The sequence below is a fragment of the Pleurodeles waltl genome, chromosome 1_2 (genome assembly GCF_031143425.1).
Source record: "Pleurodeles waltl isolate 20211129_DDA chromosome 1_2, aPleWal1.hap1.20221129, whole genome shotgun sequence".
NCBI lineage: Eukaryota > Metazoa > Chordata > Amphibia > Caudata > Salamandridae > Pleurodeles > Pleurodeles waltl.
The window spans coordinates 448,716,498-448,740,224 of NC_090437.1; the positions used below are offsets into that span (position 1 = coordinate 448,716,498).

General features: G+C 45.0%; 1 protein-coding gene across 2 annotated transcripts in view; it reads left to right on the plus strand.

Moving 5' to 3' along the window:
- LOC138300865 (RNA exonuclease 1 homolog) overlaps positions 1–23,727 on the plus strand; it is a 1,124,016-nt gene that overhangs the window by 243,114 nt on the left and 857,175 nt on the right. For both annotated transcript variants that reach the window (XM_069240707.1, XM_069240715.1), the window contains exon 5: positions 12,388–12,524. In XM_069240707.1, coding sequence (XP_069096808.1) covers positions 12,388–12,524 — 137 coding nt within the window. The remainder of the gene's footprint in view (positions 1–12,387; positions 12,525–23,727) is intronic.

Genomic DNA, 23,727 nt, shown 5'->3' on the forward strand with positions numbered 1-23,727 from the left:
AATGTGGGGGCACCTTGGCTAGTGCCAGGGTGCCCACACACTAAGTAACTTAGCACCCAACCTTTACCAGGTAAAGGTTAGACATATAGGTGACTTATAAGTTACTTAAGTGCAGTGTAAAATGGCTGTGAAATAACGTGGACGTTATTTCACTCAGGCTGCAGTGGCAGGCCTGTGTAAGAATTGTCAGAGCTCCCTATGGGTGGCAAAAGAAATGCTGCAGCCCATAGGGATCTCCTGGAACCCCAATACCCTGGGTACCTCAGTACCATATACTAGGGAATTATAAGGGTGTTCCAGTATGCCAATGTAAATTGGTAAAATTGGTCACTAGCCTGTTAGTGACAATTTGAAAGAAATGAGGGAGCATAACCACTGAGGTTCTGATTAGCAGAGCCTCAGTGAGACAGTTAGTCATAACACAGGTAACACATACAGGGCACACTTATGAGCACTGGGGCCCTGGCTGGCAGGGTCCCAGTGACGCATACAACTAAAACAACCTATATACAGTGAAATATGGGGGTAACATGCCAGGCAAGATGGTACTTTCCTACAACCGTGACATTCCAAGAGACCCCCAAAGAACCACCTGTAAACTTACCTGCACAAACTTTTTCCAAGTGGTCCCCTGCAGTGGCCGTGCACCAGCTCCACAATCTTTTCCCCGCTGCTCCCTCAGGAAGCAGAAGCTGCCCGAACTTATTCAGGTGGCACAGTGAGCCCACAGACGACCTCCACGAATCTGCAAAATAAGAAATTGGTAACACAACTGTGATTTTATATGTATTTTTAAAGGTGACTTTCCATTGATTGCTATGGTGCATAATTGCTCACAGACTATTTTTATTAAACTTCACAAATCCATGTCTCCAAAAGTACTTAAGCAATTTTGATAATTTTTGTCTTAAAAATTATATAAAAATCTGAAGTATTTTTATAAACTGGTATTGAGTTATTTCTTATAATGTGTGAGTTGCATGATTGATACGGAGTACAACAAATGCTTTGCACTTCTCCAAGATTGGCCTAATAGCTTGACCTAGTTACTTTAAAAATGTGAGCATTAGGTTATCTAGTTTTTATCTCTGTAAACCAATGTGTGGTTGCCTGAACTCTCTGCACAGAGTGCATAGCTTTGCACACTACATTAGAAGGCCAGCCTCCTATATTTGGTGGATTAGCGGTGGGATAAAGAATTTGCATTTGCTGATACCACTTCGTCATTTTTGTGAGCTCACTGATTACTGTCCAAATTGCCTTTAGTTAATTACTTTTGATTTTTAATTGACTAAATAATTGTTAGGCCCCTACAACTCTAGCAAAAAGTTTTAAAAGTCCTTACTTTAGCTGGCCTATCCAACATGGGGATTCTACATTTCTAAAAGGTTCCAACTTTAGTGAAATAAAAATGACGGATGCCGAGACCAAAATCTAGGATTTCGACCTGGAACCTTATGAGGCATATAGCTATGACCAATAAAGGAGACTCTGCAGACTATACCAAATTCGTACTGGAAAAAGCCCCAGTGCAGAGAAAGTTGAGTTTCTGGTGTTCCGGTATGAAAAGGATAAAGATGAAGATGATGCATCTTTGATGGGTGAGGAAGATCCTGTGGAAAATGGGGATGAGGGTAGCTCATCTTCCACCAGAAGATGTAGACAACCCGCAGAAACAAACCTGGACATTGCCAGGCTGACCTAGAGACTGGCCTTAGAGAGTGAGCTCTTGGAAATAGAAAAACAGATAAGAGTTGGGCCTAGGAATCATCTTTGATGGCAGCATAAATCTTTCAACATCAAACTCCCAAAATAAGTTGCCCCCCCTCCACCATCTTGAAGGGGATGATATAGTTAAATGATTTACTGCCTTTGACAGAGCCTATATTGGGTGGGAAATTGAGGAGAAACATTGGGGCACACTGTTAGTTATTGTCAGGAAAGTGCAGGGATAGGCTCTGGATACTGAATGAGATAGATTCTAAATCCTTGGACCTCCTGGAGGGTACCCTGATTGAAGGCTTTGGATTTACAAGTGAAGAGTACAGAATAAAGTTGAGGGAGGCTTGGAAAACCCAGAGCCATACCTGGGTAGACTTTGTGGACTTTCTCAGTAAAAATGTTGTGTGGTTGGTTAGCTGGAAACCAGGTACAAAAATGATGATGGACTGAATGACCTGTTAATGAAAGAGCATCTGCTGGGTAATTGTTTCAGTGATAGGATACATCAACACCTGATAGACCTGGGTCCGCTTTCCCCTCAAGAATTGGAGAGGAAGGCAGACCATTGGGTCAAAACAAGGGTGACCAAAGCGATCACTGGTGGGGAAGACCAAAAGAAAGAGGCCAAAAATACCCCCACCCCACCCCAATGGAAAGATGGGAGCCAAAACAAAACAGAAGAATCTTCTCAAGGCCCCCATAAACCTGCACAGGAGGGTGGGTCCTGAGACTCCTCACAGTCCTGGCGTGGGTACAAAGGGAGATACTTTGATCCCAGCAAGGTTATGTGCTATGACTGCAAAACTAAAGGGCACCAAACTGAAGTCTCTGGCTGTAAAAACAAAAAGAATGCCTCTAGTCAGTCTGCAGTAAATGCAGTTGCCAATCTCCTGATGGGGTCAGAGGTGTGGCCTGACCATGTCAGTCACCCCAGAGGCAACATTAGTCACTGAGGGTGGGGTAGAAATATCATGTGGTGCCTGGACATGTAATATGCAAAAATACAGACGGCACCCTTTGATTAATGGGGAGAAAGTGGAAGCACTGAGGGACACTGGAGCTAGTGTCACCATGGTAACTCAGCACTTGGTCCACTCAAATCTGTTCCTGGTAGGGAATTCTTATCCTGTTACCAATGCGGACATTGAGAAAAAGTTCCATCCCATGGCTATGGTAACCTTTGATTGGGGAGGAGTAGTAGTGCAAATAGAAGCGTCTGTGTCTGCATCCATCCCTGTAGATTGCCTGCTTGGAAATGACCTGGAGAATTCTCCCTGGGCTGATGTAGAACTGAGGACCCATGCAGCAGTGTTAGGAATCCCTGAGTGGGCATGTGTCAAGACATGGGCACAAAGCAAACTTCAGAGAGACAGAGAGCTGGATCCGGAAATACTGGACCAGCCTTTCAAGAGAAAAGGCAAGAAGACTGAGGGACCAGCTTCAAGAGATATCCCAAAACAGGATCCCTCTTCTCAGGAAGAGTCGTCCGCGTTCTTGGAGGTAATGGAGTCTGAAGAACTTGGGTACTACCACCCTGAGCTCTTGGGCCCCTGGGGCCCCTCCAGGGAAGATCCGTGCCAGAGGCAGAGGACCTGCTCCACTCTTGAAGGCCTGATGCAGCAAGCTGCACAGGAAGAGTTAGGGAATGTCAGTGGTACACACAGGGTTTATTGGTAAGAGGGGCTCCTGTACACTGAGGCCAGAGACCTCGCGTCTGGTGCAGCCAGGAGGGTGGTAGTGCCCCAGAAGTTCAGAGAATTCCTCCCAACACTAGCGCATGACATCCCCCTAGCAGGGCATCTAGGCCAAAACACAACTTTGAGTAGGTTAGTTAACCACTTTTATTGGCTAAGTATATCCCAAAAAGTGAGGGACTTTTGTCAGTCCTGCCCCACTTGCCAAGCCAGTGGCAGAGGAGCTGGGCACTTAAAGGCCCCCTTAATGCCGCTACCTGTGGTTGGGGTACCTTTGAAAGGGTAGGGGTTGACATTATTGGCCCCCTTGACCCTCAAACAGCATCAGGGCACATATATATTCTATTGATAGTGGACCATGCCACTAGATATCCTGAGGTATACCCCTTAGACCATTACTTCACCTGCAGTTGCGAAAGCCCTCCTGGGTATCTTCACCAGGGTAGGGTTTCCAAAGGCGGTAGTATCAGATAGAGATTCAAACTTCATGTCTGCATACTTGAAACACATGTAGCAGGAATGTGGGGTGACCTATAAGTTCACCACCCCATACCATCCACAAACCAATGGGTTGGTTGAAAAATGTAACCAGACAATGAAAGGCATGATTGGAGGACTCCCTGAAAAGCTAATAAGGAGATGGGATGGCCTGCTTCCTTGCCTGCTGTTCGCCTACAGGGAAGTGCCACAAACTGGAGTAGTTTTCTCTCCATTTTTACTTTTGTTTGGGCACCCTGTTAGGGGATCACTAAGTCTTGTTAGGGAAGGCTGGGAGAAGTCTCTCAAAGAACCCCAGTAAGATATTGCAGACTGTGTGATTGGCCTACGTTCAAGAATGACTGATTACATGGAGAAAGCCAGCAAAACTCTTTTGGCCAGCCAGGAGCTGCAAAACCTCTGCTATGACCAGAAATCTGCTATGGTTGAGTTCTAACGAGGGCAGAAAGTTTGAGTATTGGAGCCTGTTGTTCCAAAGGCCTTCCAGGACAAATGGTCTGGGCCCTATCCCATACTTGAAAGAAAAGGGGAGGTCAATTATCTATTTGACCTAGGCAGTTGCAAAAAAACAAAAAGAATCATCCAGGTCAACTGCCTAAAGCCCTTCTATAATAGAGGTGGTGTGACCATGGTTATGGTGACAGATGAGGCACAGGAAGATGAGTGAGCATCTCCCTGATCTCCTCTCCAGCAACCCACAAGATGGTTCTGTGGACCGAGTGGTCTTATCCGACACCCTCACAGAACAGCAAGCTGATTACAGGCTAGTCCTCAACCAGTATGCTAAGTTATCTCTCACCCCTGGAAACGCAAACTGATGTACCTATGATGTAGACACTGGTGACAGTTTGACTGTCAAGAACAAGATTCACAGTCAGACCATGGCAGAGAGAGTATCCAGGGGCCTCAACTCTGACTAAAACTGATGTACACCCAGTTCCAAGATCTGATAAGGTCATAGACCTATTATGGGCAGCCAAATATCGGAGTACTTTTGATTTAACATCTAGGTACTGGCAGATTGGCCTGACCCCAGGAGCAAGAGAGGTCAGCATTTGCTAATCCTAGTGGGCATTATCAGTTCCACTGTTATGCCCTTTGGACTAAAGAATGTACCTGCCACTTTTCAGAGGTTGGAGAACCAAGTCCTTGCTGGACTGGAATTGTTTAGTGCAGCTTAACTGGATTACATAGCTGTCTATAGTTTCACCTGGCAGGATCACCTGATCCACCTAGGGAAGGTCCTTGGGGCTTTGCAGAAGGCAGACCTCACTATCAAGACCAGTAAGTGCCAGATAGGACAGGGAAAAGCTGTTTAGTTGAGTCACCTGGGTGGTGGAGGCCAAGTACAACCCCTCCACCCCAAGATTCAGACTGTTCTGGCTTGGGAAGCTCCCATAACCCAGACACAAGTCAGGGCAATTTCTTGGCTTGACTGGGTACTATAGGAGATTTGTGGATTATGGCACGTTAGTTTACCCCTCACAGAACTAACCTCCAAGAAAATACCCCAAAAAGTTACCTGGATAGTGAGTTGTCAAAAGGCCTTTGGCACTCTGAAGAAAGCTACAAGCACCAGATTTCTCCAGGCAATTCATAGTCCAAACAGATGGTTCTGAAATGGGGATAGGAGCGGTCCTTTCCTAGAAAAATTATGGACATGACCAGCCAGTTGCTTTTATAAGCAAGAAACTACTCCCTACAGAACACAATTGGAGTGGTATAGAGATCAATGCCTTTGCTGTTTGGCTCTCTCTTCATAGTTCAGACTGACCACAGGCCTCTCAGATGGCTACAACGGTTTAAGGGTGAAAACCCCAAACTGCCTAGGTGGTCCATCTCCGTACAAGAAATTGGCTTTCAAGTGGAACACAGAACAGGGACTGCCCATGCCCATGCCAGTGCAGATGGCCTTTCCAGGTTCTTCCACTTAGATGATGAAGACTCACTAGAGAAAGGGTACTCTCATCCTCTTTCATTGGGCGGGGGGGGGGGGGGGGGGGGGGGAGTATTGGCGGGGGGTAGTGTGAGAAAAGGCCTCTTTTTGACATGGTTAGCCCACACTTTTTGCCTGATGTATGATGTAGCCTAGAAATTGTAGTGCCCACGGCTGCTACAACCCAGGTTCCTCCCAGTGCCAGAGCGCTTTCCCTAAAATTGTTGTGATGCATTGGCACAATTGGATACACCCTTATCTACCACTATAGGTCCCTAGTAAAAAGGTGCTTCGGTATCCAGGGCATGGGGTACTAGGTGTAGGCCCCTGAGGGCAGCAGCACTGATTGTGCCTTCCTCTAGGGCCATGCACGCAGATGCACCCAGCACTGCCATTGCAAACCTAAAACCCAAACTCGACATGGCACACTGCCTGTGTGCCCGGTCATCCATACACTGCATGTACTATGAGTAAGACACCCCTCTGGCAGGACTTACAGCCCTAAGGCAGGGAGCACCATATTACATGTGAGGGCATAGCTGCATGGGCAATATGCCCCCACTGTCTCCTTGCCAAACCTGGGACATAGTGAGTGAACAGAGCAGCCGTTTTAATACATGTGCTGGACACTGGTCAACAAAAGTTTCCTAGCTACATGATGATCATTCTAAACCCTGGGTTATTTGGTATCAAACAACTCGGAATGATACATCCAAACTGGTATCAGTATTGGATTTATCCCTAAATGTACCCTGGAATCACCTTAGAGATGCCCCCTGCAAAAGTTAACTACCCTGGCATGGTTACTCACTTGTTATATCCAGCCTGCCACTTCCAGACACCCAGTAAATAAACCTTGGGAGAGAGCCCTGTCTCTCTGGTTTGCAGAACAAAGCTCTTTCTGGGTTGAGGTGAGGAAACCCTTTCCCGTAGGACTTTTCATTGATTCCTGTGGTGCGTAATTATGCAGAGTATTTTTATTAAACTTCCAAAATCCATATCTCCAAAAGCACCAATTTTAATAATCTTGATCTGAAAAATGATATAAGAATGTCAAGTATTTTTATAAATTGGTCTCGAGTTATTCCTTTGAATGTGTGAGTTGCATGATTGATACTGTGAGTACAACAAATGCTTTGCATTTCTCCAAGATTGGCCTAACTGCATGAAAAAGCTACCTTAAAAAAATTAGAGCATTAGGTGATCTAGTTTTTACCTCTGTAAACCAATGTGTGGTTGCCTGGAGCCTCTGCATAGCGTACCCAGCTCTGCATAATACATAGAGGGCCAGCCTGCTGCAGATATATGTGAACATGTGTGGTGCAAAATTCTCTAGGCATTATATTAATTCTGATTAACTTAAAGCAAGCATTTCGGGGCACTTTCTGTGGGTATTCCAAAATTTTCAGCCATTCCTATCCATTATATACTCGTTAAGAATCTGATTTCCACTGCTGAACAAATGTAGGAATATTCTGAAATGCTATCCTATAGCTTTCTAATTACTAAATGGCTGCATTGGCCTATTAAGCTATAGAAATAGCTTTCCTCGCAGTACATGCATTAGAACCATTGTTTGGAGCACACCATCACTAAAGAGATCACCCACTGAAGTCAAGCTGGCTCTCTGCGAGTACCACTTCCCCTGTATGGAGATCCTGTAATAGAATCAGTGGTGTATACAGGTGTGTTGTATGCATATATGTGACGTTGTGTCACAAATATTCCAGATCAGTTCAAAATTGAATGCCCCAGGGTGCTTGCACATGTAAAGAGAAGGTTATACTAATTCCCTCTCTACAATTATTTTCTAATAACAGCCATCCCATCCAGGTAGAGGCCAGCCAACTATCACGCCATCTAGTGGAGCTGAGATGCTCTGTAGTAACTCCAAAAATCCAGTACTCCCAAACTGCCTCTATCAGGAGACTGAGTACGTTTGGCCAATATCACCCTCCGGCGACCCTTATCCCATAATAATTCTGTTAATCAAGTATACAGTTGTTTTTATATCACATTTGGAACCCCTACCTGCAAGGTCACAGACTAGTGCAAAGGCGAGGATCATTGCCATATTTGCTTTGGCAATGCAGCCAGCCACAGAAAGCTAGAGAATGACCCAAAATATAACTTGTCTTTTCAAAGCGTTTATGCCTTTCCCTAAATTGCCCTCTAACGAATCAGTTTTGTGGTTGACTTAAATTCCCTAGTATCGGAGGGTGGAAGAGGCTAGCGCTTAGGCCTGACACCTCCCAAATATATAAACGCATCAGCACAGAGTGAACTAGCCTGTAGTGAGCCAGCCTTTGGGGCTACACCATATTGTACTCTGGGTTTGTATACTTAAATCGTTAGGGGGTCCATAACAAGGGCAAACAATAAGTGATCCCTGCCTGGTGCCCCTAGCCCACTGTATTGGATGAACTATATGTATATTGGCCTGTCTGGGGTCTGGCTGTTACTGCTGTATATAGGAGCTGGACCCATTTTATAAACTGCTGGTTTATACCAAACCCAGTCATTGCTTTGGTCGTGTAAGCACAACTTAACATGCCAATAGCATGCTCGTGGTCCAGTGACAAGCAGTGAAGTATTTATTTTCTAGATGAAGCCAATTTGGTCGTAATGAAATGAGTTTGGGTATGAGAGGAAGAAGCCTCTCGGCTAATAGTTTACTCAATATTTTGTATTCTGTGTTTAGAATTGAACAAATACAAGGAGTATAATTTCAGAGGGTCTTCTCCAGGCTTTAACGTCGAGGACACTATAGCTTAATTAGCTGGAAGGTGTCCTCCACTATGAATCTCCGGTAAAACACACCTGCTTTTCCCCCTCGCTTTGAGAAGAAATCTCATTCGAGTCATCTAGAAATAATTTTACAAATTGGGGCATCCCTTCTGGCATTAGAAGGAACTTGTGAGCAAGTAACGATTTCTTGCACACTAGAAAATTATTGATCAACTGGAATAGGACGAATAGTCATTTGGTATTAGCAGTGACACTGTTAGAAAGAGATTAAATATTTTAGAAAGGGCTTCCATTTTAACCACCATGCAACTACAAGAACAACATTAGCCATGGTTTTAAGTCTTTCTATAGGTTCTGCAGAGGAGGGAGGTAATTTACCTCAGACCTGCACTATCTGTAGTGCAATGGAAATCCCTAAGTCAGTAATGGGTTTAAATGCCCATTGCAGTTAAGGTTGTGTAGTACCCACACCTGCTCAGGAAGTGTATACATTTCAGTCGCCTCCAATTAATGCATAATAATCTTGAATTAACTGTCAAAACCTTCCAATTATTCCATCATTCGGCAGTGGGAACGCACTAAATCGTCGATGGACACAATTAGGTTAATCTGCGTATTTTTGGTTTACACCCAAATAGCTTCACATCTGTTGCGCTCTATCAAACTCCAAACTATTTCTGGGAATGCCACAATCGATATCTCTAAATTTTGGAAGAAATAACTAATAATAAGTGCGTTATGAATAAAGTAACTTGATAGCGAATTGAATTGTAAAATTTGGCATGGTTGACTGCTGGTTTTGCGTAAACCAGACAGCAGTCTTTGACAGTTTTTACAGGTGTGTATTTTACCTTAGATTTTACCTTAGATTTTGACTGAGAAAAATGTACTGAAAGCTAGTCCAGTTGCATTAATATCATTTGTAATTTATAAACATTTTTAGCAGGGGATGCTCTTAAGTTGCCTGCCCGAAGACAATTGAACTTTTTAAATATGAATCACTGTATGCATTTATCTGTCATGGATGCACCTTCATGGATGGTAGTTTTCTTTGTTGACAAACTCTATATTTAAATCAATCTTATAAAAGTACATTGCAGTGGTGAGGCTCTTCTGTTGGCATTTTAGTTATAGCTCCATGCATGTTACTTTAGCATACTAGGCCTGCCGCTGTGCACTTTAACCTAGATCTATTTTATTCGGCTTCATTTTATTATTGTTACAATAGCCACTCTTACGGTCTTGTTTTATTTATTTCTATCTAATTGTTTTTGCCTAGGCCAGCACTCTGTTCTCAAACAAGACATTGTTGCTCACTCTGTGTTTCTTCCAAGTCTGCAGTAAGATAGGTTGCCAGTGAACGTGGTACAAGTTTTGTCTCTGACATTCATAGAAAAACATACATCCTTACATAGGGATATTTTCTCAGAACATCAGGTGTTTTATCATAAAAACACTTCCCTATCTCTTATAGCCTTAGAACCCGCCGTAGCGTGCTCTACCGGCTATTAAAGGCCTGCTCCCGTGTTAAAAGGGCCTTTAATAGCCGGTAGAGCCCGCTACGGCGGGTTCTAAGGCTATTAGAACATTCTGCCACTCAGGGCAGAATGTTCTATTTAAAAAAACAAATTGCTCACGGAGCCCGAGGGGATTAAAATCCCCTCGGGCTCTGTGAGGCTTTGTTCACAGCTGCTGCTGTGAAGAAAGCGAACATTGGAATGTTGGCGCTGCAGGCTTTTACCGGCCAGTAAAAGCCCGCAGCACTCCATTGTTTTCAATGGAGCTGCCAACTTCCAATGTTCTAATATACGTTAGAGGGAGATTCCAGCCAGAGAATCACGACTGTATGCTGATTGCTGAATGCTTCGCTACAGCTGCTTATGCAGACTTAAGTCCTTTGCTCAGGTATGGGGATGATGTCTTCCTAGGGGAACCTGAAGGGCAGAATTAGAGCTTAACACGCTGTGCTCTATCTTAGCCTAGGTAGGAATTAGTCTATTGATTTTAGTGACAACATGGTAGCATTCTTTCTATGCTTTACTCTTCTTGTCACAATTTTAATCTTGTCATGCTGTATCGTCCTGGTTATTGCAGCCCACGCTTTGCTATCTAAGTTGCAGTTGCTTCATTAAAATCTTATTGAAACATATACTGCCTCTGTTTGTCATTGTGTATGTGAGACCAATGTAATCGAGAGAAACGGATGAGACCTGAGTGACCACCGTTTCCATGAGAAATCAATTGTCATGCGCTCGGCTGCCCAATCATGCCAGCCCTTGGGTAGAGATGAGGCATTGCTAGTTAGCCGGAGCAAAACCCGGATTGGGGCGATAGGTGTCACCTGTAGTGGGTCAGAGTCAGTCTACCACACCGCAGGTGATTCTGCCGCTCAAAATCCAGTAGTCTCATTTGAACAATGAGAGCCTACGTGACACCTAAGCACTAGAATACATTGTGCACATTCACATCTTGCATTACATTGGGGATTGTCAAGGACACATCATCCAATACCCCTCCCAAATGCAGCTTGTATCGTTATTTATTACTCCTTCCAAAAGGTTTTTTCAGTGAAAGCCGGCAAAGAAGTGCAAAAGTAAGGAAGAAAAAAAATGAAAATCCAAGTATTGACAAAAGAATTGGATTCGACTTTTGTATAGTTTATGCCATGGAAACAATTTACTAAATGCATACTGAAATCAGTCCTACATTTGTTTATGTACGCAGTCTGAGGAAAATAACCGATCTTTCATGCAGTGACCAGTATACCTGCAGAAACCCCCACACAGAGAATCAGCAGACCGACACCCATGCAGCCCTACAGTTTGCCATACACACAGATCCCAGGCAATAATGAGCCTCAGTGGCCAGGCTGTAATGAACATCATTGGTGTCAAGTAATGTGTACATCAGTGACAAGCATCGATATTAGCCTTTGGGGGACTTAGACGTGCAAGCATCATTTTTTTCCCTAGGAGGTTGATTATCGATTGCCACAGGCATCATCAATCAAAAAATGACATCTGCCATTAACAAACCTCAGTGGCTATATGTAGTGATCATCCATGGCCTCAGGCAGGGACTCTGTTGTAGCAGACCTTAACCTTAGACAGTAATATACTTTAGTGACAGTAGGCAGTGAAGAATCCAGATTAGGTAAAAAGAGTGCTGCTTTTTCAGGCATAGTGTCAGACACCGAGTCACTCCATGTCCATCTGAGGAGAGTAGCACTACAGTTTTGAACTTCAGTGCATCAGTCGATCACTGTTGATTCATTGGAGCTCACTGCCTAAAATTATCACTAGTGGGAGATACCAAAGGTGCGCTATGACAATGAGCACAGTGCTGCAGCCTACCTTGTATGTGTCATGCCTCCTGACCATGCCTTCGATGCCATTGGTATTTGAAATTTTACATCTCTTTCGATGAAATGCTTGTGAAAAGGAAAATGGGGATACAGGAAAGTCATGATTGGCAGTTACAAACAAGCAATACCTCACACATGTAGGCTTCTCTATTGACTAAAGTGGAATGGCCTATGCCGCGGAGCCCAGGCAATTTCCTCTGATGAACGTTTGGACTTTGTTCACGCTCCTGGGCATTTTGTCTGTATTCTCTTAAAGCTACCTCTTCCTGCTGTTTTATAGACTTTCAGTTTTGTTTCATTGTCAAAACGCTTTTTGTCCGTAATAAATTTGTTGTTTGAAATGAAAAGCTTTACTAGTTTCCAATGTGTACTCTACTGTTTGTTGAAAGCTGTTGACACTCCATTGTGAATATGCTTTTTTGCAGTTTATGTAAACCTAGTGGATGGCCAGCCAGCTGTGTCGACTACTAGACCCATTAGCCGAGTAATGCAAAGGAATCCATTAGCAGTTATGAAACCAAATATAACTCAGAAGAAGGGTTTCTATCCTCTTCCTGCAAAGGTATTTTGTCAGGGGCACAACTCTACCTTGTTTCCATTTTGTGTGCTTGTTTGATATTGTATATGTTCAACATGCAGTGTTGCTTGTATCCTGTTAGTATACCAAGCCAAGTGCTTTTCGGAAGCTGTTAACATAAGCCATTACTTTGCACTGGGAACCAGTGTTTTTACTTCCGGTTCTGGTTGTTCATCTAATTTTGGAAAAGGTGGTCGCAGTTATGTCTTAGAATTGTGCCCATGGTATTGGGAGAATCTTGAGTACTTTTCTAATGTGTTCTGGAACCCAGCACACATTGCTGAACACTATACTTGGGCCAAAGATACAGCAACCTGTCAAAGTGTTCTCTCTAGAGAAGGGACTTGGAGGCCACATAATGGCATAATTACCTCGACCCTAGATGCCAGAAAGTTGTGAAAAGTACGGTTTGAAAAGAACAGTACCACAATCTCTGGCCTAAATCTGTGCAGGAAAGTTAAGCTGGCTCCTAGGGATAAAAGACTGGAAGACTGGTCCTGTGGGCCTCTACATTGGAAAGAACTGCCGCCCTAGTGATTTCTGTTAATGTAGGAAAATTGTGACGGTTGGCGGTGAAACATGTCCAAAACTGGATGAGGTTACTGAGGGTACCAAAAAATCTAATACCTTACACCATGGGATATTCTCCCATGGTGTGGAGGTGATTACTTTTTTGTTTTTGTTTTTGTTTTTACAGCCTCACTGCCACAATACACCTGGCTGTGATGAACAGTTTAAAAAAAAAAAAAAAAATCCTCTTGTCCTACTTGGAGATTTAGAGTGGACAAACAGTCAGATGGTCCCTACTCCATTGGGCTGTCATGGGAGTTTTACACCAGCTGATTACATTTTACACAGTTGGCGTAAAATTTGGGGTCCACCCAATTCAAATTTGTGCAGGTGGACATTGAGTTATGCAGACAGGCTACTCTGGCACCATTGCAAGGGAGCACCTGTCAGCAAAACTCAAAATCAGCCCAAGAGGCCCACCCAGTGCACACCAGTACAGACTCTGCTCCCCTGGAGACAGTCCTTCCCTCACCTTAGTCATCGTATGCATTCACATTGCAGCCTACAGCTTTTTTTAGTTGGGAAACTGGAGTCATACCCCCTCAAATGCCCCCACCCCTGGGAGCAGAATGTTTGATGGCTTGTGTGACTGTAGATACACATGCACTGCCTACTCCTGCCATCTAGTGTTTGGTCCGGAGTGGTGCAAGTTGTTTTTTCTCCGAAGAAGCATTTTGAGTTACGGGATCGGGTGACTCCTCTTGATGATACTGCGCATGGGCATCAACTCCTTTGTTACATTCTTTTCCATCTGCTGTCGGGTTCGGACGCGTTTGCTCAGTCTTTTCAATTCGCTGTGTTTCAAAACCTTTCTTTTTTCTTTTTTGATGGTATTATCTCGATTGTGCTTTTCTATCTAAGCATTTGCCTGGAATAGTCTGTCTTGGCACCTCACAATGCAGCACAGACCATTATGCTGAGCTGATGGAACAAACAGTTTTGTTTCTGTTCTTGGTGCCACGCTAAATTTCCTCACACCAGCCAACATCCGGTGTGTAACCTGTGCCTCCCCCCCTCTTATCTGGACCTGTGACACCTGTAGATCTTTCCAGTCGAAGAAGACGCTTTGGGACCGAAGAGCTTCTTGACTGGAGATGGCACACAAGACTCCAGACAACACCCCGGACATCTTTGGGGAGGAACATGCCCAGGACTAACCTGAACATGAGGAGGTCTTCTCTATTCAGAACTCAGTCCGACGTGTAGTCGGGCATCAGAAGCCATGAGGTAACATCTGCACAACCTGTGAGTACCGTGCCTCCCCCTCCCCCTCCCCACCCCAAGACTATGAAAAAAAAACTCGTAGCGGTTGCCAGACTGCCACTAGGCCATGGCCGGATCCGAAAATGAGTTTTGGCTGCCATGCCCTGCCCTATGGCTTGGCTCCAAAAACAGCCAAGACAAAGACCTAGTCTTCGACTTTGACCGCTGGCACCTTGGTCCGAGACATCGCTTCCATCTCAATCTGAATTTCAGCTCTGAGCTTACTGGCTACCTCCTCTACCTCGGTGCCTATGAAATCGCACTGTCTGAAGACTTAGGTGCTGAAGTACACTGATCCAAAAACATCAGAGCAGAAAGACTCCAGTCACTCCTTGGCTACACCTCCTGTGGAACCCATTCTGGAGAGTATGGACACTCGTCAGTGCCGCCTCCATATTCAGGAGGGTACAGAATGCATTATTGCTACCCCCTTTGTACTGTTCAAAAAGAAACTGTCTTTCCAAGAAGCTTTGGACACTTGTCCACCTCCCAACGAAGACTAGCAAGGAAAAGGCCACCTCACAAGTCTTCACCTCCTCCTAATCCACCTTCTTCTCCACCGCAATCCCCCTTCTGAGATTATACCCCTCAGAGATCCCCTTCATATGTTGAAAGATTTGGATGGGACACAGCATGACCCAGATCCATGGAACATTTATGACCCTGAACCCATCCTGTCCAATGATCCAGACTTGTACGCCTCAGGCCCCTCACCACTAGAGGGGATAGTACAGCCTACCAGCAGGTAGTGGCAAGGGCAGCTGCTTTCCACAATTGGAGCTACACGGGGACTTCCTGTTCAATACGCCTACATCTACCCGCAGGGATTTTCAGTTTCTCTGGATACTCCCTGACATGCTTTGTCATGCTGAGGACATTTTCAAGGAGCCAGTGTGCTTTAGGGTGATCATCCCTCGAAGTAGGGAAGAAGTTTAAGCCTGCTACCTCATATCCATTATACATGAGGTCACAGGTCCCACCAGATTCCATAGTAGCCTCCACTGCACGAAAACATGCCAGTATTCAGGCTACAGGGGACTCTCCTCCTCCTGAGACGAAGAGTAGGAAAATAGATGCTGTTGGCTAGAGTGGTTACAGAAGCAGCTAACCATTGGTGTATCGCTAATTCACAGGCTTTACTGACTAGATATGACCTGGCTCACTGGAATGAAATAGAAAAGTTCCTCCAGTTCTCCCAGAGGAGCACCGCAAAAGAGGGCTGCCGATTGTTGCAGAGGAGCAAATAACTAATAATTCTATACACTGTGCCCTAGATGCTGTGGATACAGCTGCATGTGGCATCAATGCAAGTGTCCTAATAAGGCACGCATATCCATGATGCTCTGGTTTCAAACCAGAGGTACAGCAAGTGGTACTTAACATGTCCTTTGATAAATAGCATCTTTTCCGTCCTCGGGTGGATTCTACCCTTGAGAAGCTGAAGAAAGACAGACATAGCTAAGGCTATGTGTGCTCTACAGACCCTCAGGCAAAGGGGCACTTCTCGTCGCCCCACTTTCAGAGGTGCTTGCAAATCCACATCTCTAGAGACGTCAACTTACGAAACCAGTCACCCTCCTATTCTAGGGGTTTCTATAGATGGCCCTAAAAAGGCAACCCTAAGGGCAGAGGTAAGAGGACTGCCTCCTGAGGCTCTTCCTCCACTGTAAAGCAGTGAGTACCACCATCTCTCCACCCCCTTCAATTCACACCTGTTAGGAGACGGCTTCAAGTTTTTCAGTCAGAATGGGTCAACATCACCACATACCAATGGGACATTTCCATTATCCAAAATAGTTATTGTCGGGAGCTCATTACCACTCCTCCAAACATTCCCTCTCACAATCACAGGCTATCCCACAAGCACCTCACCCTTCTCAAATGAGATCCAATCCTTTCTTTTTAAAGTGGCCAACGTGCCTGTTCACTTACATCACCAGCGGTATACTACGAAGTCCCCAAAAAAGACCTATCTCAGGCCTGTTGTGGACCTCAAACCATTAAACCAGTACATTCTCAGAACACATTCACATAGCTACTCTTCAAGACATGATTCCACTTCTGCAACAAGGCAGCTTTATGACAGCTCTAGATCTAAAGGATACCTGCTTTTATATTCCCATCCACCCTGCACATCAAAATACCTAAGATTTGTGGTTGCAGGCAGACGTTACCAGTTCAAAGCCCTGTCTTTTGGAATCACGAATGCTCCCATAGTCTTCACAAAGTACTTAGCAGTAGTTGCTGCACACCTCAGAAGACAGAACATACACTTTCCCTTACCTGTCTCATCAAAGCCAGTACCTTACTACAGTGCCAGTATCACTCAGTTTACAGTGGATCCCTTTCACACTCTGGGCTTCACAAAACTTGTCAAAATCACACCTAAAACCCTTTAGGATACTGCCCCATCTAGGAGCTATTCTCAGTGCAGAGTTGGCTAGTATACCCCCAACGCGGCTTATGTTGAGTTTCCAGTCTCTTCTCCCAGCTTCAGGAGAATTGCACATGCACAGTCAGGACTATTATGCGCCTGTTACGGATGATCGTGACCTGCATTGATATAGTTCCTCATGCGTTCCCTACAGCAGTGTCTGTCTTGTCAGTGGTCTGTCAAAGGGCCTCCTGGAAGATTGTTTTTAGTCCGCTATATTCACCACTTTCTGCAATGTTGGAACACAACCAATCTGTTGAAAGGACTGCCTTTTCTGGACCTTGTGCTTCAGGTAATTCTGACTACAGCTGAATCACTGATGGGTTGGGGTGCTCATCTTCAATACCTCAGAAGTATAGGGCCTTTGGGATCTCAGTCACCAATCCCTGTTACCTTGAGCTTCAGGCAGTGTTTCTAGCCCTAAAAGCTTTTCTTATCACCTGTCTCACAAGGTTGCCTTAGGCCGCTTGGACAACATGAGAGCTATGTATTATCTACAGAAATGGGGGGACACAGTTGCCCCAATTGTCAAATCTCAGACAATATGGAAGTGGGCTCTCCTCCACCACATTCACCTGCTGGCATATTATCTCCTGGGGATGGACAACGACTTTGCATACCTGCTCAGCAGGATGCAGCAACAAGTCAGTGAATGGGAACGCCACTCAGGTCTCTCAAACATACTTCACAAAGTGGGTAACACCTCAGAAAGATCTTTTCACCACAACAGAAAATGAGAAATGTCCAAGCTTTGCCTATAGGTATCCATGCTCTCTATCCAAGGGCAGCGCTCTGTAGATGAACTGGTTGGGAATATTTGCTTACTTTTCCACCTCTTTCTCGTTCCTTTTCTAGTTCAGAGGATCAGGCATATTTGTCACCATGATCCTTGTAACTCCCACTTGGGCACATCAGCCATGGTTCACCACACTTCTGGACCTATCAGTAGTACGAACACCTACACCTACACCCACACCTACACCCACCCACACACCCAAACCTACACCCACCCACACACACACCTACACCCACCCACACACACACCTACACCCACCCACACACACACCTACACCTACACACACACCTACCTACACACCCACCCACCCACACACACCCACACCTACCTACCTACCCACACACACCCACACCTACCTACCCACACACACCCACACCTACCTACCTTCACACACACACCCACCCCTACCTACCTTCACACACACACCCACCCCTACCTACCTTCACACACACACCCACCCCTACCTACCTTCACACACACACACACACCCACCCCTACCTACCTTCACACACACCCACCCCTACCTACCTTCACAACAGGCTGGACCTTCTCACTCAAAATCAAGGACTAATCAGACATCCAGACCCCGGGTCAATCAACCTTGCAATTTTGCTCCTGAATTCATTCAGTTTCAGTCTCTCGTAGGGGATCTCCATTGATGGTCATAACCACTTGAATAGTTCTGCCCACATCCAGGTATCCTGGAGCACTTCTTTATATAATACTATCTAAGTGTAGACGTTCGCCTTACTTAAGGACAGCCTGTAGAAACACCTAGGAAAAAACATAATGGGGGTTATTCCAACTTTGGAGGAGGTGGTAATCCGTCCCAAATGTGACGGATTTACCACCAGCCGTATTACGAGTTCCATAGGATATAATGGACTCGTAATATGGCTGGTGGTATATCCGTCACTTTACCGTCACTTTTGGGACGGATTACCACTTCCTCCAAAGTTGGAATAACCCCCCAATATGCCATCTAGGCTAAAAGGCTACAGTGGTGCAGTTCTTCAGATTGACTATAAAATGGTTAAAGCACCCATGTGAATGTTTACTTTGAGGCAAATATTTTACAAAACTAAAATCTCCTTCACAAACCCTTTTTCTGGAAAAGTAAGATGAAGAGTAAAAGGGCTGTGTAGCCCCATACGCTGCTATTATGGGAGTGAAAACAGTGACTGTGCCTTTAAGGCTGCAGAAACTACCAGCATCCTATCACGCTCAGCAGGTGGCAGATGCTTCAATGCTGTTTTCCAGTACCTGGTGACTGAATCCTGGAACACTGAACTCTGCCTTTTAGGCTTTTTTTTTTCTTCAAAATTCACCTGTGTATTTTGGTTTAAACTTTCACTCAACATCTCATCAGTCTCTTTTTCAGACTTTTTCTGACAGACATTTGAGGCATTTTTCCATTTATCATGCCTTCCCTGTTTGATAAGTGTCCAAGGAGGTAAAAAGGCTAAAACGGACCCTCACAATGTCTGGATTTTCTGCCTTCCCCCAACAGCACTGCAAGAAGTTTTTGCGCCACACATCGAGGGAGAGAAAGAAGATTCGTCTTCATGGCATGGCAGAACTGTGCGGGCAGCAAGTCCAGTCTCGAAGTAAAACTTAAGAGTGAAGAGAGAATCATTCCTCCACCAGGGCTCTTGCATCTGCCTCTAAGAGACATGGAAGGGCCACAAAGAGTTGCAGCTCAAATTCCATCTCGACATCGATGCCAGGTACAGCGCCGACGTGCTTGCTATAGCTGTCAAAGAAAAGGTATAGATCGACGTCAAGACAAGGTACAACTCTTATGCTGTTGACACGAGCGGTGAGATCGAAGCCTGTCGCCATCAAGAAGCAGATCAGCCATGAGACGGCAAGGAAGATGACTGTTGAGTACTCGCCGGAGGCCACAGTCGAGTCATTGTCAGAGATCAATGTCAAAGTCCATCTCAACGTCGAGGACAGAAAGGAAGAGAAACAGAAGGCGCATCTATTAATTTTCAGATTCAGAGTACTCCAGGGCTAATTCCTGTTCTTCACCAATAGTACTACCAGACGCGCCTCCTTCAGCTCTTCCTCCATCATTTCTTCCTCCTCCACTGCCTCCACCACTGGCACAACCTGCTCCTACCCCTCCAGCGCCAACTCCACCACGCCAAGACCTAGATCGTGCTCCAGAATGCGCCATAAGTCACACAATCAGTCATCATTCTAGGCGCTAACATCTTCCAGGTGCTCTTGTCATCATAGCTGTCGATCTCGATCCCGTACTACATCAAGACATTGGCACAGACACACAACATCCACCTCTTCATCTTCAGGACTATACTCCCCAACACTAACGGATTCTCCTCCTCACATCTCTGGTGGGTGACATCACCACATTACTGGAGGTTCTAGTGAGGTGCCACAAAACATACTGATGTTGGTCCCTATATCTTCTACATCTGTCATTTTTAGACACTTCCCCAGCGATCAGCCTCAAGATCTCTGCTTTCATTGGTGCCAGGACTATTAGAACCCGCAGTGGAGCTTTTTCTGACCCCAGCCTCAACCAGATCAGCCCCTTCAGGCTGCAGAAATGCATGGACCACCGGAGCAAGGTGCTCTTTTTCTTAGTCGATCTACCCCCTGATTCTGCAGTGAGTAACAGCAAAGAAGCATGCTGCCGCTCTACATTCTTCTGTTCATCCAGATAAGGAGAGTAAAAAAACTAGCCTTGGTGGGTTGTAAGGTTTTCAAGACAGCTGCAACCTCCATGAGGGTGGCCAGTTCCACTACCCTATTGGGTAGATATGATGGAGTTCTCTGGGACTCTAACCAACAATTTGCAGACTATCTTCAAGGGGACAGGAGACAGGATTTTCTAGAAGTTAATGAAGGACTCGTGGTGTCCAAGTCATCAGCACCACAACGGACTCTGTTAGCGGCACATGAGTATTGTCATGAAAATTTCTTAAGGCTGAGTTCTTGGCTAAGCCTTGACTTGCTAAAATCAGGGTCGCTGCAAAGGATTTTAAATCTTCCGTCTCTGAATCTACTCTTTTTGGCAGGCACACAGACGATGAGATGACTCGCATGTAGTCTGAGGTAGAGACTCTTACGACTGTCAGCCTAGAAAGGCCAAAAGATCAGAGGTGTTCCTTCAGGCCTTACCAACACTGGTTCTACCCTCAGAGGGCTCACACCCCTCATTGGTACCAGTCGCCAACAACCACAACCTTTCCTTCACCAACAGGAGAGACAGTCTAAAAGGTGAGCTTCCCAACAACCCGCCTAAGGGGGTAAAATCACAACAGGTGCAAAACAGTAAATCTTCCCTTCCTTCAACTTCTGTAGGGGGAAGCATCTCCCAATTACTGACAGAGTGGCAAAAAATACCAAAAGATGCCTGGGTGCTGAATATTATTTAAAATGGATACTGTGATTGATCTGCCCTCCCTCCAGCCATGCCACCAAAACAATCATCTATCAATTCTTTCCAAAGAAGTGAACATCTTGCTGCAGAAGCGTGCGGTGGAGCACCTCCCACCCCCAAAGCAACAGGGTTCATGCATCTACTCCAGACTCTTTCTGGTGAGGAAAAAGGACAAAAAAGAAATTCAGACTCATTCTCATCGGTAGCCAGCAAATGGATTCAAAGTTTTCAGATGCTGGCATTGCATCATATCTATCCCCAAATACAACAGGGATATTGGCTTTGTTCCATAGACCTCCAGGATGCGTACTTCATATACCTATCATCCGCAAGTTCTTGAGTGGGGCAGGACCATTGTCAATACCTCTAGCTCCTCCATACCAGGTATCTGCTCCCAGAACCTTCTCCAAATGCATGGCAGTGGTAGCTGCTCATATCAGGAGGCACCAAATCTTCGTCTATCAATATCTGAATGATTGGTTAATTAAAGCATTTACTTAACAAAAAACAGAGGCATTACAACTGGACATGTGAAGTCCTGCAACGGTTGGTTCTTCAAATGAACCAGAGCAAATCAATCTCTATTCCGGTTCAGACTCTGCAGAGTTTAGGGGCTAGCATCAACACTATGTAGGCAAGAGTGTCCTTTGGAGGAGAGATTTTCATTGATCCATTGGAAATGTCACTAATGAGTCTCTCATCCCCCAGTGAGGTCAGTATCATCCCTAATCAGATCCATGGCCTCATGTATCTTCCTCACTTTGCACGCCTCCACATGCGTCCCCTTCAGGAATGTCTTGCAAACCAGTGGGACCTAGCAACGGGCAGCTAGAAAATGGTTTCTGAAGGAGGTTTGAGGTGTTTTGTACAACATGTTACCTCAAACTAACCATTGATGTGTGCTTTAACCCTTTTCTAAGTTCAAGCTGAAGAATTGCACCACTGTAGCCTTTTTACCTAAGCTGCATATTATGTTCCTTTTTTAAGTGGTTCTACAGGCCTTCCTGAAGTAAGTAGATCGTCTACACTTAAGAATATGTTATATAATGAAGTGCTCTGGGATAACAGCACTTGGGCAGAAGTATTCAAGTGCTTATGACTCGAGTAGAGAGTCCCCTGCAAGAGAACTGACGTTACAGGTAAGAAACTACTCCTTACTTAGGATTTCCTGCAGAATGCATTGACATACTCAGGAAAGCCTGCAGTCTCACAACCAGAACATGTTTTGCTGCAAATAAGAAACATTTTGTATGCTACTGCCAACCCAGATGTATTGACCCCATTGATCTGTGAAGTGGTGGTGATCCTCAGTGGATGCCCTTTTAACAGGCTCCATCTCAAACTATAACAGATGCATCAGTACTGGGGTGGGGAGCCCACATGAATCATCTCCAATTCAAGGCAAATTGTCTCTGAAGGGAATGACGTATCACATCAACCTTCACAAGCTCCGGTGTGTCCACCTAGAGTTGAAAGCATTTTGCCTGTTACTCAAGACCCAATCCCTGCTTGTTCAGACAGACAATACAGCCACCATGTACTACCTCAAAAAGCAGGGAGGAATGAGGTCCAGGCCTTTATTCTACGGAACCCAAGCAATCTGGACATGGGTCATAGCCAAAAACCTGCAGATCATGGCAAGTCACCTCCCGGGTGTGTAAAATGTGCAGTCCGATGCTCTCAGCAGGGCCCTGCAAGAAAATCGCAAATGGGTCCTTCACGACTGTTGTGCAAGACCTTTTCAGACTGTGGGGCTCTCCACACCAACTCGTTTTCCACCAAAGAAAACAAAAAATGCCAACCTGCCTCAAGGTACTTCCATCCAGAAACCCTGGGGAATGCCTTATTGATCAATTGGTCATGCAAATTTTTCTATGCTTTTCCTCCATTCCCTCTGATCTTTGCAATCCTCAAAAAGCTGTCCCTCGAGAGAGCCAGACTCATCCTAATAGCCCTGAATGGCCACGTCAGTGGTGTTTACGGTCCTTCACAGGTCACAGCGTCAACATCTGAAGCTCCCGACCAGACCTACTAACAAAGTTCGTCGGCCAGGTGGTTCATCCCAATCTCTCCTCTTAGAATTTGGCAGCATGGCTCCTGAGCTAGTGTAGTATGGCCATTTGAACCTACCACAAGACTACATGGACGTTCTTAAAGAAGCTAAGCAACTGTCAACCCGTATATCGTATGCCTTCAAGTGGAGGAGATTTTGTACTTTGTGTTCTTCCAAGAACATAGACCCCACATCTTGTCAGAAAGAAGCCATTGTTCTCTCTCTGCCTCCTGTGTTTGGTAAAATATGGCTTACCATCCTCCTCCATAAATGTCTACTTGGCGGCTCTTACTGCCTACAGAAAATCTCCTTCACAAACCTTTTTTCAAAATGCCTGTAATAAAAGATTTCCTTGGAGGTTTAAAAAAGGTATTCCCTTCAACCAGGTGTCCTCCCTGGGTGCTCAATGTAGTCCTTTCACGTCTGATGCAGGATTCTTTTGAGCCCATTCATAAGACATCCCTTCAGCATGTCTTATGGAAAACAGCTTTCCTTGTGGCCATCACATTAGCTCGTATGGTTAGTGAAATCTAAGCATTGTGTTAATGAACCGTATACTGTTTTCCACTCTAATAAAGTATTTCTAAAAACTCACCTGAAATTTCTTCAAAGTTATTTTGGATTTCCATGTCAATCAAACAATATTTTTGCCAACTTTCT